Here is a 16,811-nt window from a genome sequence, read left to right as displayed (position 1 = left end):
AATCGGCTCGTAACTTCATAAGTATTACGTCACTGTATGATGATGATGGGGGGCATGCAGTGGCGTAGTTGGTTGAGGCACTATGCTACAAGCCGGAAGGTCGCGGGTTCAAGTCCCGAAGAGGCCATTGGATTTTTTTTTCAATTGACCTAATCCTTCCAGCCGCACTATGGCCCTGGGGTCGACTCAGCCTCTAACAGAAATGAATACCAGGAATATTCTTGGGGTTAAAGGGCGGCTGGTGCATAAGGCTGACAACCTCACCGCCATCTGTGCGCCGATTGTCTAGAAAATGTGGGAACCTCAACATCTCACAACCCTATGGGCCTCCACGGCCTGTTACAAGGATACCTTTATTTTACTTATAATGATGACTGAACCCGAGATATTCTGTACTGTGAACCGGTTGAGACAATGACGGCTGCGGGCTGGACAGAGATTCGGGTATGGACTTCCGCGGGGGCCGAGATTTTTCCCTTCAGCACTCTTTCCATTTCTGGCACGGCGGCCCACCCAGCCTCCTATCCATCTGGCACCATATGGAGGGTCTTTCCCCGTGGGTTAAGCCGTTGCTTACGAAAGATCATTCGTCATGAGATTAACTTCCTTGAGAGTGTGTTTATGCACGCCCCACGCCGTGCCTAATAGTAGCAGAGACCATCGGCCTGTGCTTGTCTGAAGTTTATGTTACATAAGCAGATATACTGACCGGGGCGATGTATGGTTCCGCACCGCCTCTGTGGTCTGGCAGTCAGAGTTCCTGCCTACAGATCCACAGGTTCGAGTTCAATTCCCGGCGCTTCCAGATTTTTTGAGAAGTAGTGTGTCTGGAACGGGGTTCACTCAGCCTCATGAAGACAATTGAGGAGCTATTGTAAGGAAATAACGGCTCCGGTCTAGAAAACCGAGGTTAACGGCCGTGGGGATTCGTTGCGCTCACCACGCGACACCCTCTAGCCGGTGAAGTTGGCACTAACTTCGCCAACAATTGGCGGTCGCTCGGTCAGTATAGTTCGCTTGCGGACTCAAGCCACGGAGCTTGTTTTTTATATGTTTCCTGCGTCCCTACTGCCGTAGCTCCACTCATGTGTAAGGCATGTGGACGGTAATTTGTACCCCGCTTATACAGTGGCCGGACAAGAAAAATATAGAAATGTAGCCCTCCTTAAGGGAATGCCTGTCCTAAAAAGTTGCACACGACTTTCATCAAGTAGAAGGGGCGCCTGTTTTTTTTATAAACCGTTCAGATTTATGTTCTGGTTTATCTTAACCTTGGAACTGGATGGTGAGTGGATCGGCTGTTTTACCACCAGGGAAAGATCTCCGCAGTACCCATTGGCTACGAGGTTGGATGTACCCCAGACCTAGACGTCGTATACTTACTTACTCTTGGTGCTGAGCCCTACAGGAGGAGCCGCCAATTCTGCAGCTACTCAAGAATTTCCCAGCATTTTATGGAACCCGAAGGTTTATTACCGCGTTCACAAGAGCCCTCAACTGGTCCCTATCCTGAGCCAAATAAACCCAATCTATAACATCCCATCCTATCTCTCTAAGATCCATTCTAATATTATCCGCCCACCTACGCCTTGGTCTTCCCTGTGGTCTCTTTCCTTCTGGCTTTCCCACCAATATCCTATACGCATTCCTTGTCTCCTCCATTCGTGCTACATGTCCTGCCCACATCATCCTCCATGACTTGATCATTCTAATTGTACTTGGAGAAGAGTGCAAGTTATGAAGCTCCTCATTATGCAGTTTTCTGCAGCCTCCTGTCACTTCATCTCTCTTCGGTCCAAATATTCTCCTCAACACCTTGTTCTCAAACACTCTCAGTCTCTGTTCCTCCTTTAATGTCACAGACCAAGTTTCACACCCATACTCTGACCAAAATATCTTTGAGGGCACGTCACCAACGTTATTCAAAGCTATAACCAAGACCTCAAATATAAATATATTGTTTATTTCTTGAAGGTTGGTATTAAATTGCACAGTCTATGAATGGCGATCCCTGGGAGAAATAACTCATTGATCACATGGAACTTTTATTCTATCTGGACGCTGTGGATAACAGAAAAATATCTTGACCCTGCTGGAACTCGATTCCTTGGTCATTCGTAATGTGAGCCAGTCGCTATACCGACTGAAATGTTAGCATTGTCTGGTATATTTGGTTTCACTCTGTAGTTGTTGTGAAGGCGGTAGAATGACTGCTGCTTTATGAAGCAACTTCACGGAGCCCACGTGGCGTGGATGTCCGAGAGGCCATGCCGTCGTGTGCCAGAGTTCTGGTAGCGCGCGCACGAGTGTGGATGAAACCCCCCAGGCTGATACGCCTGAACGGTATTGTACAGGCCACACGTAAATCACTGATGCAGGAGAAGTTGCCGCTGAATGCGGGCGCTTTGTTAATAGTGTCCCCCTTCTGCATTCAGGAAACGCTCACTTTAGTATGCCAGAAGTTATTAAGCCCCAGCACAGTGCTTACTATATGCACCACCTGCTTTAACATAAAAAATAATAATTGGATTTATTATCACCTTTTTTTTTGTAATTACTTGTAATCACAGTCAGTTATAGCGCTATCGCTAATATACCCACTTCACAGATCACTAGGACGCGCTAAAACTTCTCAGTCTTCACTAGTCGTATCCTGGCAACGGATTTATGACAGTCTCTCTGTAACTACAGCACCCACAAAGTCTTCTCTTCACAGTCTCACTTTCAACTTTTTTTTGGAGGAGGGGAGTTTGTTTAATCAGCAATCAGAATATACATTCTATAAGCTAATGTTATGGGTGTTTAGATGACATGATGAGGAGGCGTCCAGCGGCGAATCCTCAGTAATTCAAATCAGGTCAATTGGCCAGTTTCGTTTGAGTCGTCTGTTGTCTTCTCTTGTCGATAGCGTCTTTAGGGGTGGATTTTTGTGAGTTATGATTTTGTCATGATGTCTGTTGCTTTTTTGTTGGATGACGTCATGTACGGGAGATATACCGAGATCGGTGTGGAGAGTTGCGTTGGAGACTATCATTCGTAGGGTCTTAGATTGGCTTCTTTGGATTATTGCTGTGTTGGATTTGCGGGCGAAGCCCCATATTTCCAGGCCGTACGTCCAACTAGGTATGATTATAGTCTTGTAGATCAGTATTTTGTTCTCGACTGTTAGCTTTGATTTTCTGCCTGTTAGCCAGTTTAGCTGTTTAATGGTTAGGTCTACTTTTCGTTTCTTGACTATATGCTGCTTCCATGTTAGTTTGTTGTCTATAGTCATACCTAGGTATTTTATTTCAGCACTTTCAACTGACAACTGAACTGAACTCCGACTGGACTGACGAGTGCTGTTGGCTTCTACTTACATAGTCTCGGGTCGGACCACAGCACAGAAAACATATCCTTTGCCTAGGAATGGATATATGCGAACCACGTAGCAACAATCTCTTACGACGCAGGTTATGTTGTTGAATTTCTAGCGCCGTTGCATAGCAACGGAAGTTATCCGATTGTTGCCTTCATATTTGTTGCGGGCTTGTTTATTGAGCCATTCCCTAGCAAAGGGTCTACAAGTCACAATATGAATTGGAAATGGTGCAGACGGGGGGTTTGTATCGTAAATTTAATTATCGCCCCTGTTTTTGCCTGGAGAGAACTAAGAAACCGCGTAGAAAGTTGAGTCAGAATATCAGATCCCCGGCAGAGATTTCACTTACCGAATTACACGACGACGTTCATGATGGCAGCTTGCAAGGAACATATAGACTGCTTCACGAGTTGTTTCCAGAACTGATTGTGACTGAACATTTCATTCTCTTTTCACGTTGAGGCCAACATTTTAGTTTTAATATTATCCTACAAAATAAACCAGTTATATCTTATTTTAGGGGTACATGCGTATTTACGATAAATAAATAATTGGAAAGGATTTGGAAGGAAATGATCTAGCTTATCCTGTTTCTATCCTGGCGTTTACCTGGAAGGGGTAACAGGCTGAGATTTAACTACTGAACACATGTCCAGAGCATTACCGCTATTCCCCTTCTCATTTCTCCCCCTGTTCGTGTTCAACCCCCATTGCAACGTACCCTCATTCACCAGACCTTGTAGTACGCACTCAAATATGTACAGGATCACGTGATCTTATTTCATTTTAATTTATGGTTACTAAATAAGAAGGTTCGTGTAATTGGGGTCGCTTTGCCCCTCCTACACACGTAAATCCTCTGCTTTAGGTGAACGGAACTGAACTAAATTTGGTCTCGCTGGAGTCATATTGAAATTGATATGAGCTTTCATGTAAGGAGACAGCATATTCTGTGAGATAAAATGTAAAAACTAGGTAAATCCTTGTGACAGGTCGTGGAGACGGTTGTGAGACGTCGAGGCTCCCATTTTTCTAGACAATCGGCTCACACATGGCGGTGATATAACGACAGGGTTTCCATAGCAGAATTTGAAAAAAAAATCGGAATTGGAACAGGCCAGCGAGCCCAATCCTTCAAGAGAGAAGTACTTGGAAGAGAAGACTACTGGGTGGACCCAGACATAGATAATATTAAAATTGATCATAAAGAAATAGAATATGGACCTGGATTAGATTGATGTGGCTCATCATGGGGACAATTCGTGAGCTCTTCTGAATAGGGTAATGAACTTTCAAGTTACATAAACTGCTAGGAAATTCTTGAGTGCCTGAGCAACTGTTAGCTTGTCGATATAGACTCGTTTCCATGGAAGACAAGACTTTTGACTTTTCCGCGTCTCCCAAACCTTGAGGGTAAATCTGACGGGGCGTAAAGCTGACTATTCCCCTCAAGCTAGTGCCGAGGTCAGGACTACGTGGATCTATACATCCACTCGCTCACATGTCTTCGTTGCGTGGCGTTTAATTAGTTAAGAACAGGGAGAACTTTTACTTAGTTATTGTAATTATGCTTATACATACTTATGTATGCGGCGCAGTGTTACTTTATGTGGAACTACATGCCTGTATGAAATGGAAATTCTCTAAAATGGCAAATTGTTCAGATCACCAAGAATTCCGTCACAAACACCTTTCGCTCTGTTATGAGCTTCTGTGTTAATGTCGTTATTAGAGCCGATTTCCGACTCGCTGTGTTTTAGATGTGACATGCGATATATCGATAGTTCACTCACCTCGCAGGTGAAAGTTCTTGTCGCCATGATAGATGGAGCGACACTCTTGTGGCAGAGCGCTCCTAGACAAGGTCACGAACGTCAGTGGCGGATTTCCGTGCTCAAAACATGATGGATAAAAGTTTTTCTTTTCTGGTAAGTGTCGTAGAATGTGGTACACGGTAGCGTAGTTCGTTGAGGCACTATGCTACAAGCCGAAGGTCGTGGGTTCGGTTTCCGATGAGGTCATTGGATTTTTTCAATTGACCTAATCCTTCCAGCCGCACTGTGGCCCTGGGGTCAACTAAGCCTCTAAAAGAAATGAGTACCAGGAATATTCTTGAAATATTCTTGGGGGTAAAGAGCGGCCGGCGGGTAAGGCTAACAACTTTGCCGCCATCTATGAGCCCATTGTCTAGAAAATATGGGAGCCTCGACGTCTCACAACCCTATGGGCCTCCACGGCCTGTTACAGGGATACATTTACTTACTTACTTTAGGTGTCATAGAATAAGTGTAAACGGACATATCGATATCTCGCATCGTATCGACTTTTTCGAAACTTCCATTTTAACATTATCGCCCTTCCGTTCACATCTGCTTACCGAGCAATGTGGCACACGTGATAAAGTTTTTAACTTGTAGTCGGGAAATGCTGGGTTCGTCTGTTGTCCTTACTGTTATGTTCTTGGATATCTCAAGGCGGATGTTGGGATAGTATCGTGAAATAATCCACGGCTACTTTCCGAATCCTTGCAAGTTAATTCAGTGCGATAATGCTGTAACCGCTACGCTTGCCTCGCCAGCATTAGATAACCCACGTCCATTCATCATTATGCGCCTATTCTTTCATGCGTTATCTGACAAACATTCGTTATTCATTGCACACGGTAGCGTAGTTGGTTTAGGCACTACGCTACAAGTCGGAATGTCGCGGGTTCGACTGCCGATGACGTCATTGGATTTTTCAGTGGACCTAATCCTTCCAGCCTCACTATGGCCCTGGGGTAGACTCAGCCTGTAACAGAAATGAGTACCAGGAATCTTCCTGGGGGTAAAGGTGGCCGATCGGCGCGTAAGGCTGACAACTTCACCCCTATCTGTGAGCCGATTGTCTAGAAAAATGCGTGAGGCTCGACGTCTCACAACCCTGTGGGCCTCCATGGCCTGTTACAAGGATACCTTTAAATTTTACCTATTGTACCCGTATTCCTGTTACATTGTTCGTTTGTTCTTCAGCATCACCGTCTGTAACTTGCCGTTTCTTACTCCTGGAAGTTCTGAGCAGAATGCCCAGTGGATTTGATCGAGTCCACTGACTGACAAGGATTGTTGTATGAGTATGGACTGCAAGGGACCTTAGTTACGTTCATCTCCCTNCCCCCCCCCCCCTTCACAGTTTTGATTATCTCACTCACACCTTTCCATACTTCTGCTCTTGCGCATGTCAGAGGCCTGGTCAGAAAAGACGGCCTGTACGTTGTTACTAATTTTGTAGCTTCTCATTATGTAAGTGGCTCCGTTGTCCAGTTACGTCATGTCTCTTGTGCTCCTTTGTTCCAAATGAAGTTATAAAGACGAGTGACATGATCGTGCAACTGTCGGTGCGTTAACTGCTTGCTCGCTTCCTACTAGGAGCAACGTGGAATTGAGGGTACAGCCTGTTCAGACACATAGGCTAGGCCAGGGCTCTCATACTTCATGATACCTGAACCCCTGAAATAATATAAATATACGTAACCTCCCGCCTCATCTGAACCATGAGGTAGTGTAGTTAGTTGAAGCACTGTGCTACAAGCCGGAAGGTCGCGGGTTCTATTGCCGAATGACGTGAATCGTCCTAGCCCTTACAGTCGACTCAGCCTTACCAGGAATCTTCCTGGAGGTAAAGGGCGGCCTCCACGTAAGGCTGACAACCTCACCGCCATGAGTAAGCCGATTGTTTAGAAGATGTGGGAGCCTCGGCGTCTCACAACCCTATGAGACTCCACGGCTCGTTACAGAGATAGCTTTACCCTTACACCCCTCATGACGGTCAGCGAATTGTGCACTTGTACATATTGCCAGACTGTACCATTACAGGAAGGACATAAAAAGTTTTACATCCACAGAAACATATACCTGTACAGTCACAAAAAAAAATGGCGAAATGCTTCCTCGGCTTCACCTGTGTTCTCCTAATTTCCTATATTAAGTGTTATTTACTTATTTAATCGTAGAGTTGTGCTTCTTGAGACCCCATTTAACTCGGTCGAGATAGTGACTAGCCTACGAGTTGGACGACTGAGGATTCACAGTTCGATTCCCGACGACGTGAACAAGATGTTTTTTTTTTCTATTCTCTGCAAAGTCCAGACTGGATCTTGGGTGGTGGTGGACTCCAGAGCCGGTCTGGACGTTGCGGAGAAGACAAAAATGTTTTTCCTTTGACAGGAATTGAACCCCGAGTCCTCAGTCCAGCTTATAGCTTAGTCGCTGTATCTACTGAAATGTGCCGATTACTGCTGAGTCAGTGGGATACTTGTTGTTTGTACAATGCGATTTGTAATTTAGTGTTCTGCTAGCCTTGGGCAAATAATATACGTATTTTTATTTAGCAATTATACAGGATGTGTCAACTATTCTGGGTTCACGCATGATCCTGTAGTATGTATAATGCGATTTATAATTTAGTGTTCTGTTAGTGTGATAGCTTCGGTGAATACGAGACTTTCTTCCAACTGTTAAGGAGGATTTACAAATTATCCTGTATGACGCAGTTCTTAATTTAGTTAGTAGATAAATTAGTAATTTATTTTACTTTCAGGTAAGTGGGTCTATGTGTGGCTTGGATACCGCGGTCATCAGTTCTTACTGTCACCATGACAGTAAGTTGAACTGAAATATCCGAAATCCCACTTAAACCCATTTCTTTGGTACAGGCCCTACGGGTTAACCTCACCAGTACAGATGTTGGGGTAGTGTTTGGGCCCTGTTCATGTGACCCTGCCCACTCCCTTCTTGATTTACTGCGATTCTAACCAATTTCTGCGTCACAGCTTGAACTTCGTAGAATTTCTGTCCAGTAAATCAGTTACAGCTATAGAAGCGTCTCACGCATGCGCCATGTGAAAGAAGTAGGTGGAAGTGGAAGAATAACCGACAATTTTATTGTCACGTCAGCGATTAGAGATGTTCTCTGTGCCGCCGTATGATTGGTTTTGTGTGTTGTTGGAAACCATAATCCAAGTCCTGCCGAGCAGGATGGCACAGCGATAATATGCCCAAGTCACATGTGGAAGGTGCGCGGTTCGAATCTCGACCGGTTTAGAGGCTATCCTGATCAGTTTTACATGGTTTTCCTCATTTTTTCCCTGTGGATACAAGACCGCACCTTGAAATATGCAATGACCGCGAGCTGAGTCGGTATAGTGACTAGGATGCGGGGAGGATTTCCGGTGACACTGGGGTTTCGATTTCCTGTGAGGTTAAGGGATTTTTCTCTATTACCGCCTCCGGGTTCCATTCCGACTCTTGTTCGACTGGCACTGGGGATTATTTCCCGGTTGGAGCGTAAAGCTCACCGCTCATTTTCATTTAAAACCGGCGTTACGAATGTGTGGAGTTATACCTCCACTCCAAGTTCACGACGTGGTGGTTAATTAAAGACGGAGGCAACTTCACCTTTTTTTTTCCTTGGCACTACAGCCCCAGTGGGCCTAGGCCTACCTCCATGAATTTCTCCGTTCACTTCGGTTTTTCTACATCTTACACATTCGGTAGGACTCCTTGGGCGGGTGATCAGCTCGTCGCAAGGCCTCTACCTGTACACAGACACAGACAAACGCACACATACAAACTAAACCTCCATGTCCTGAGTGGGATTCGAACCCACGATCCCGGTTTCCAAGCGAGCGAAGACAGTACATGCCTTAGACCGCTGGGCTACCGTGACCGGCAACTTTACCTTTTACCTCATCTTATCTGTTCACCATTAATTATTATATTCTCGTATTTTATAACATTATGTAAGAAGAGTTCTGTCTTGTGGTATATATCGCCGTGTAGTCCGTTGAAGGTGAACCGACGTTTCTGGGGAACATGTCGTTTCCATCTTCAGGGTAGTAGAATAAGCCAAACAGAAAGCAGCGTGAAGCAGGTAGCAAGCAGAGCTCTCAAAGGACTACATGGCCTTATATCCCAGAAGATAAATTGTTTCATAACCAAAGCTGCGCGGGCCTCAAATTGGACATGACTTACTCCGTTGAAACTATGCAGTTAAATTGTCCGAGACTCAAATTCAGACTTTGAACGGTCTTAATCAGTGCCACGTCCTTACCCTACTGTGAATTTCTAGTAAAGTGAATCCGAACATGTATGCCATGGCTATTCAAACAAACAAACTCCGTGATTTTAGTCCGCAAGCGAACTATACCGACCGAGCGACCGCCGCTTGTTTAGCTTGCTAGTGCCAACTTTTGCGGATAGGGGGTGTTGCGTGGTCAGCGCAATGAATCCCCACGGCCGTCAATTTCGGTTTTTTAGACCGGAGCCCCCATTTCCTTGAAATAGCTCCTCAATTATCATCACGAGGCTAATGGATCCCGTTCCAGACCCACTACTCCGAAAAAATCTGGTAGCGTAGAGAATCGAACCCGGACCTCTAAATCTGTAGTCAGGAACGCTGACTAGTAGACCACAGAGGCTGTCATGCCATTTGGTAGGGACGCCGAGAAGTTGAAGGAAGAACAAACAAGCAGTATAAATTCCAGGGTAAGTTTACTTAGTTGTTAATGTCTGTGGCTGGCTGTAAAAGTTTCGCTGTATGAAGGAGGCGGTGGGGAGTTCATTGCAGTCGGGGAAGGAAATGGTAGTAGCCGCCCACTTTCCACTCGTCACTCACATTCTTTTGTTTTAATGAGAGAACCGGCAGACGTGTTTTGGCAGTAACAGTGGCGCTAGTGTCGCGCTGGTTTACCGTAACAGTGGAAGGGAAACCGTGAGGATTGTTTTGCATGTTGTTGCTGCGTGTGGGTATATTCTCAGATCTCGTTTACACCAAATGGAGGTTGTTTTGTTTTCATTTTACTTAAATATTGTACAGGTTTTGTGATTTCCATGCCGATGACAGTAGCTTCGCGGTCTAAGGCATGAACTTTCTTCCATCGTGGTTCGAATCCCAGTTAAGGCATGGATGTTTGCCTGCGTTTTTCCTGTGTTTGTGTTTTGGTTTTAGGCAGAGGCCTTACGACGGGCTGATCTCCCATCCAAAGAGTCTTACCGACTGTGTATAGGATTATGTCCAACGACAGGACAGTGGAATTATAGAAAGATAGTGAGCTGTATAACCGGCGGAACCGCAGGAGCGGATGCGATTGTGTGCAAAGTACGTGTGTAATAGGGAAAAAACTGTAGAAGGTATAGTTGGTTACTTGGTAGGTAAATGCGGTATATATCCCAGGGAATGTTGTGTTTATCACGTTTATATAATTGCTTCCTGTATTATCGGCAGGAAGTTGCTGATAAGTAGTGTCGTGCTGAGAAAATCAAGCAGGGAATTCGAATGTTGTTTTCATGAAGGAAACTGCGAAGTGTTTGTGTGCCTGAGTTTCCTTATCCGAACTGTTTATGTGCTTATTTATGGCTCACTTAACATTCATATTTCTAGCACAGCATAGACTGAGGGTGTTTGAGAACAGGGCGCTGTGGAGAATATTTGGACTGAAGAGAGATGAAGTGACAGGAGGTTGGAGAAAACTGCATAATGAGGAGCTTCATAACTTCGCCAGGTGAAGGCTGGCGGCCATCTCAGACTTCCTTCTCTGACTCTCAAGACTTCCGTAATGACAGATGGTCTTCGTTACATAGCCTCGGCAAGGACCGCACAGAAAACGTTTCTTCCATTATTCCATGCGTTTCACGGCCGTCACATGACGGCTACTGAGCCATAGCTTAGCAACGGCTGACTCTGCTAGCTTCACAATCATGGCTTTGAGCAGACATGCCACAATATATTTACACCGATCAAAGTAGAGTCGTACCTCGGTTTTACAGGTAAACGCGTTCCCGAAAGGGGAGATGGGCGTGAGTCGAGGTCATTGAAACATGGGACGTATAGGGTTACGTTCCTGGAGCTCAAGGATCACACCCATTTCGCAGTATTCTACCTCCCCCCCATTACCTTATAATTCTGCTGTCTTTGTTCTGTTATCAATAAAGTCCAGTGACGTTTCGGAAGAACGTTTCGTGTCCGCCTTCAGGGATCATACATAAGTCAGTCTGTTAGAAGACAGCGGCGAGTAGGGAGAACATCACATCCCACAGGACCCTTCTTCAGTCACCTCCGTGTTAACTTCACTTCCGCTGAGCTTTCTGTGGGGCCATTTAATCCAATCCATATTTTGACACCCTGTTTCTTTAAGATACGTTTTTAATACGAGGGAGAGTAAGTAAGTAGGTCACAAATGAATATAAAACGTAAAACATGTGATATTGGAACTTGGAAAAAATGTTTATTTCTCGGCACATCCTCCACCAACGCTGATACACTTCTCCCTGCGGTTAGAAGCTGGCAGCACAGAAGTCTGTTGACTGCTGTCTCAGCCACTTCCGCATCTGCGTTTCCACCTCTACGTCATCAGTAAAACGTTTACTGTGTTTCTCGGCCCAGCTGTGAACCGCTTTACGCAACAAACACTTCCCACCCTAAACAGGAAACATTTCTTTATGAATATCCTTTGCATTGAGGTCGTTTGCCCAGAGAAAATGCACAACAGAACTTCGCTCTTCGGTAGAACACTCCTCAAGCACGGTCGCCATGTTTACTACAGAAACCAGTCCCTGAACATGCGCATGCGCGTCTGCTACCTAGACTCTCATGAAGCTGGAGTGTGCTGCTGCCTAGCGACACATATAAAAATCCTATTACATCAATTGCAGCTGCTTTACTTCCATTTGTGACCTGTTTACTGACTCTCCCTCGTATTATCATGCACCTGTGCCTTCAGAGTGGCCCCTGTCACATCTTGCGGTAGAAACGTGCGTATCTTTTGTAGCCGTCACGTGATCTGAACTCATCAACGATACGTATTTCGTGAAGGCTATTAAACTTGTGAAGCTCCACATTATGCAGATCTCTTCATATTCCTGTCACTTCGCCCCTCTCGGCAATTTACTTTAGGGGGCCCATACACGTACGAGTCTGGCTCGCGAGCCAGACTCGTACGTGTATGGGCCGGCTACTGATTTTAAGCCTTACAGTGATTCATTGTTGGGGCTGAGCAGGGTGGTCACTATTCATATTGTGGCCATCTGCATTATAATAACGATAGCCTGGTAAGTGGATGCCAACATTTCGGAGGAATATACTGCCTCCAGCATCAGGGTAGAAGATGAAAGCAGTATGTTCCTTATAAAAATTGGTACTCATTTATGAGACTAATCGGTGTTATAATCCAGCAGACCATGACATTTTAAATTAATTATATGCTTCTGGATTGACATGCGTTGGGTGGCGAACTGTGGAATGGCCCGAAGTAGGCGATGACTTTGCGTGACGTGTCTCAGTGATGCTCGCGTGTTTCCACAGCTGTAATGTGTAAGCGTCTGATGTCAGCGCCGGCAGTGCAACCAGTGAACTAACAACTGCCTTTAGCAAATGGCTGTTTCCATCATGGTCGCCTTTGGGTCGGCTGGAGCCTGTGACGACAGAACCAGAGGTAACGACAAGTCATAACCCCACATTAAACATGCATAGACACATAAAGTTAAGTCACTAAGAAGTTGCTTTTGTTATCTGTTTGTACAGTCAGTGTTTTTTTTTTACCTGGCCTTAAAAAAATAATGTAACAGGCCGTGGAGGACCATAGGATTGTGAGACGTCGAAGCTCTCACATTTTTCTAGACAATCGGCTCACAGATGGCGGTGATGTCAACCTTACGAGCCGACCGCCGTTTGCCCCGAGGAAGATTCCTGGTACTCATTTCTGTTAGAGGCTGAATGTACCCTAGGGCCATAAAGTCATTGGAAGGCTTAGATGAATTGAAGAAATGCACTGACCTCATCGGAAATCAAACCCGCGGCCTTCCCGCTGGCCGTTCTGGATAGAATGTGCTGTGGATTTGATCGAGTCTGCTGTAAGAAGATCCGGGATAGCTCAGTTGGTATATGGACCAGGCTACTTTCTGGACGTCTGTGGAATCGATGTTCGACTCCCGGTTGATGCAGTAGATTTTGTCTTCTCAATGACTTCCTGATTGGCTGTGGGGCCCACCCGACCTCCTGTGCAGTGGGTGCTGGGGGATTTCCCCGGTGGTAACTCTGCATGGGCGTGAAGCTGACCACTTATAGAAGCGAAGCTTTACCTCCACTCCCCCATATATCTCCATGGCATGGTGCGTAATTAATGAAGGATTGTAGGGCGTTATGTGTTAGTACAGGATCTTAGTTACAGTGCGTCACCATCCCTCCCACAATGTAGCTGCAAGCACTGCCCGGCTGCTTCTCGCAACCCGAGAGTCAGTTCTCAAAACATGACCTTCAATGATTCAGTATTGAGGGGGTGGGTTTCCCCATGCACCGCGACTGATAGTCTATTGTACATCCCCCTTTTAATTTCTACCGTCTCCATCCCCTACCGATACTGGTGCTCCCTATCAGCCCCTTTCTGCCAGCGAGGTTTCTACCCTCTACTTGGCAGTGTTATCTAATAGTTAGTCCCTCCTCTGGCAGTGGTACCTAATACTTTAGCCCCTTTCTGCCAGCGAGGTTTCTACCCTCTACTTGGCAGTGGTATCAAATAATTAGTCCCTTTCTGTCAGCGAGGCCGTCCCTCCTCTGGCAGTGGTACCTAATACTTCCCCATCTATCGGAGGCATTGGAAACTATTTGGGCGGAAAACTTTTTGACCTAATTTAGCTCAGAGGCCTCCTAGAGGCATGAGGTTCTTTTACGTGCCGTAAATCTACGACACGGGACCCACGGCTTAAAATCCCTCCCGGAGGACTTGTTCCCTGAATTTTTCCGCCCTTAAAAATTCCACGACTTCCGCCGGGTTTGAACCCGCGTACCTTGAGTCATGAGGTGGGAACGTTACCCCTAGACTACGGAGGCCGCAAACATGACCTTAATGACGTCTGTATCTCAGGCTGTAGTGTTAAATGGCTCGAAGATAGGCCGATAAGTGAAACACAAATACGGTACTGAAACGTCACTGATAATGGAATTTTTGTAAAAAAAAAAAATGTAACCTGTATTAATTGACCTTCTACGCCTCAGGTGCCCTGTGACTCACAGATACGCGGGACGCCGTGTACAGGAACAGTGATCAGTAATACAGTTTGACAGGGGTGGCCACACTGTTCTCGAAAACACATTATTCGGACATCTGTTACAATATGAAGAGTACTATCTTCTGGGGTGTATGGCCGTGTAGTCCGTTGAGAGTCAACGGATGTCTCGGAGGAACATATCGTCTCCGTCTTCAGGGTCAAACAATAAGTTTTTTTGCTCCGTTTATAATTCGGCCCTGAAGATGAATGCGGTATGTTCCTCCGAAACGTCGGTTGACTTTCAATTCACTACATGGCGTTATGCCCGAGAAGATGGAGTTCTCTACGTAACCACTGCTGTGAGGACGTCAAATCCTATGTATAACACATCTGCAGACTGGACCTACCGCAAACTACACCAGTCTGTAAGGTATTCAACGTTAGGAGCTATCCCTGGAGGCCCACAGGGTTATGAGACGTCGAGGCTCCCACATTTTCTAGACAATCGGCTCAAAGATGGCTGTGAGGTTGTCAGCCTTATGTGCCGTCCGCGCTTTACTCCCCAGGAAGATTCCTGGTACTCATTTCTGTTAGAGGCTGAGTCGACCCCAGGGCCGTAGTGCGGCTGGAAGGATTAGGTCAACTGAAAAATCCAATGAATAAGGTATTTTGCGTAAGCGGCTGAAAGTAGGACCGTCGTTGTTTTCTTCCACTTACGCAAGAAGACCTTTTAATATATTTAATTGATTTCAACTAATTACTTTTTAACATATACAACTTATTTTGACTACGTTAACATTTTAGTCTTGAGAACGAAATGCTTTTGACTTGTATTCTGGATGTTCCCGGTTGGAACATCAACCCAGACACACAGTGTGCTGAAGTTCGTGGTATTATTCAGTGCCTCCAGGCAAATGCCGGAAGAGCACTTTAGTGAATCCAAGGCCGAGTCCCTTCGCGTCATCTCCAGTTCATTATTTCACGAATCGGCCTTCCACTCTTCACTGTAGTTAAGGAAACTGACAGTGTCGCTAAATACGAGAAACAAGCGGAGCGGATACCGTTCTTCTTTTGTTTCTGGGTGACGTCACAGTTATGGTGGCATGCAGGAAGGTCGGAGCCGTGTAATGTGTTTCATTATTTATATTTTTTTGTTTTCAGTACTCGTCCTCGTATATTTTAATTTCTCTCTAAACGATAACACGAATTTTGTGTTATTTTCCGTGCTGTGTTATGCAGTATGAAATTTTATTGCTCCAACTGTAGCCCAAATGACCCGTTATAATTAGATGGCTGCAACATTTGATAACCTCTGCACTTTCTCATCTCTTCTCTCACACACGCACGCGCACAAATCCCACCTCCCATCTGGCGATAGATATATGTACTATCAAAGGGTCATCGCATTCACACATGACGTCACTTAAAACAGTTGACGGTATTACAGCGGATTTCGGGCTCTGCTAACGCAGGGGTTCTCAAACTCCGCGATAACACAATTCTGTAAATTAAAATAATAGTGCAGTTGGTAATGGCGACAGACGAAGGGTCATGGTTCGAGTCCCAGTAGGGTCAAGATTTTTCTCATCTCCACGTGGTCGAGACCGGTTCTGGGCCCCACCCAGCCTCATATCCAATAGGTGCTGGGAGTAACGCACGGAGCCGGGATAGCGCAGTCGGTATAGCGACTGGCTACGGTCTCGACGACCTAGGGATCGGAGTTGGAGTCCCGGTAGGGCAAGAATTTCTCTTCTCAGTGTCATCCAGACCGGTTCTGGGGCTCACCCAGTCTCGTATCCAATGGGTATCGGGGGCTCTTTCCTCGGGGGTTAAAGTGGTCGGGGTGTGGAGCTGACCACTCACATCAAACTAGTGCAGAGGTCAAGAAAACGTGGATCTATACACCCCCTCCCCATCTCCTCCATGGCGTAGTTCTTAATTAGTTAAGCACGGGAACAACTTTACCTTTTACGGGAGGTAAAGCCGCCGGGGCGTGAAGCTGACCACTCAGCTCCAACTATTTGCCGAGGTTAAGAATATTCATATTCGTATCATAGTCATATCCGTGACATTTTTACCAAAGAAGGGAAGACTTCAGCCCACGCCGCGCCTGGGTATGGTCCGTCCTTCAAGGATATTTTTATTGACCACTGTCTGCTGGCATGGCAAGAGGTTTCTCCGCATCAGGATCCATTCCTATAGGTAGCAGAGCACAGTTACGTTAATCCCCTGCACCAAATGCACCTCACAAGGGTCACATAACGTCTCTATAGGGCCATCTGTTGACGATAATTACGATGACGACTTGTTTGGGCCGACAACAAATGGACCCAGAACCACTATTATCTCTTCATTGGGTGCTGTTACTGGCAATTCGTGAGCACTTCCGGTCTGTCTAAATATCTGTAGTGTTCTCGCTACCGATCGCA

General features: G+C 45.8%; 1 protein-coding gene across 7 annotated transcripts in view; it reads left to right on the top strand.

The window, feature by feature from the left end:
• LOC111863612 (SLIT-ROBO Rho GTPase-activating protein 1) overlaps positions 1-16,811 on the top strand; it is a gene marked incomplete at its 3' end in the record, with an annotated part of 155,567 nt that overhangs the window by 79,448 nt on the left and 59,308 nt on the right. Inside the window, 3 exon segments of one of the 7 annotated variants that reach the window (XM_033751130.1) lie at positions 10,047-10,142; positions 10,349-10,547; positions 12,652-12,830. In XM_033751130.1, coding sequence (XP_033607021.1) covers positions 12,770-12,830 — 61 coding nt within the window. 7 annotated transcript variants of the gene reach the window in all.

Source organism: Cryptotermes secundus, unplaced genomic scaffold, assembly GCF_002891405.2.
Source record: "Cryptotermes secundus unplaced genomic scaffold, Csec_1.0 scaffold57, whole genome shotgun sequence".
Lineage (NCBI taxonomy): Eukaryota > Metazoa > Arthropoda > Insecta > Blattodea > Kalotermitidae > Cryptotermes > Cryptotermes secundus.
This window is presented reverse-complemented; position numbering and strand designations above follow the sequence as displayed.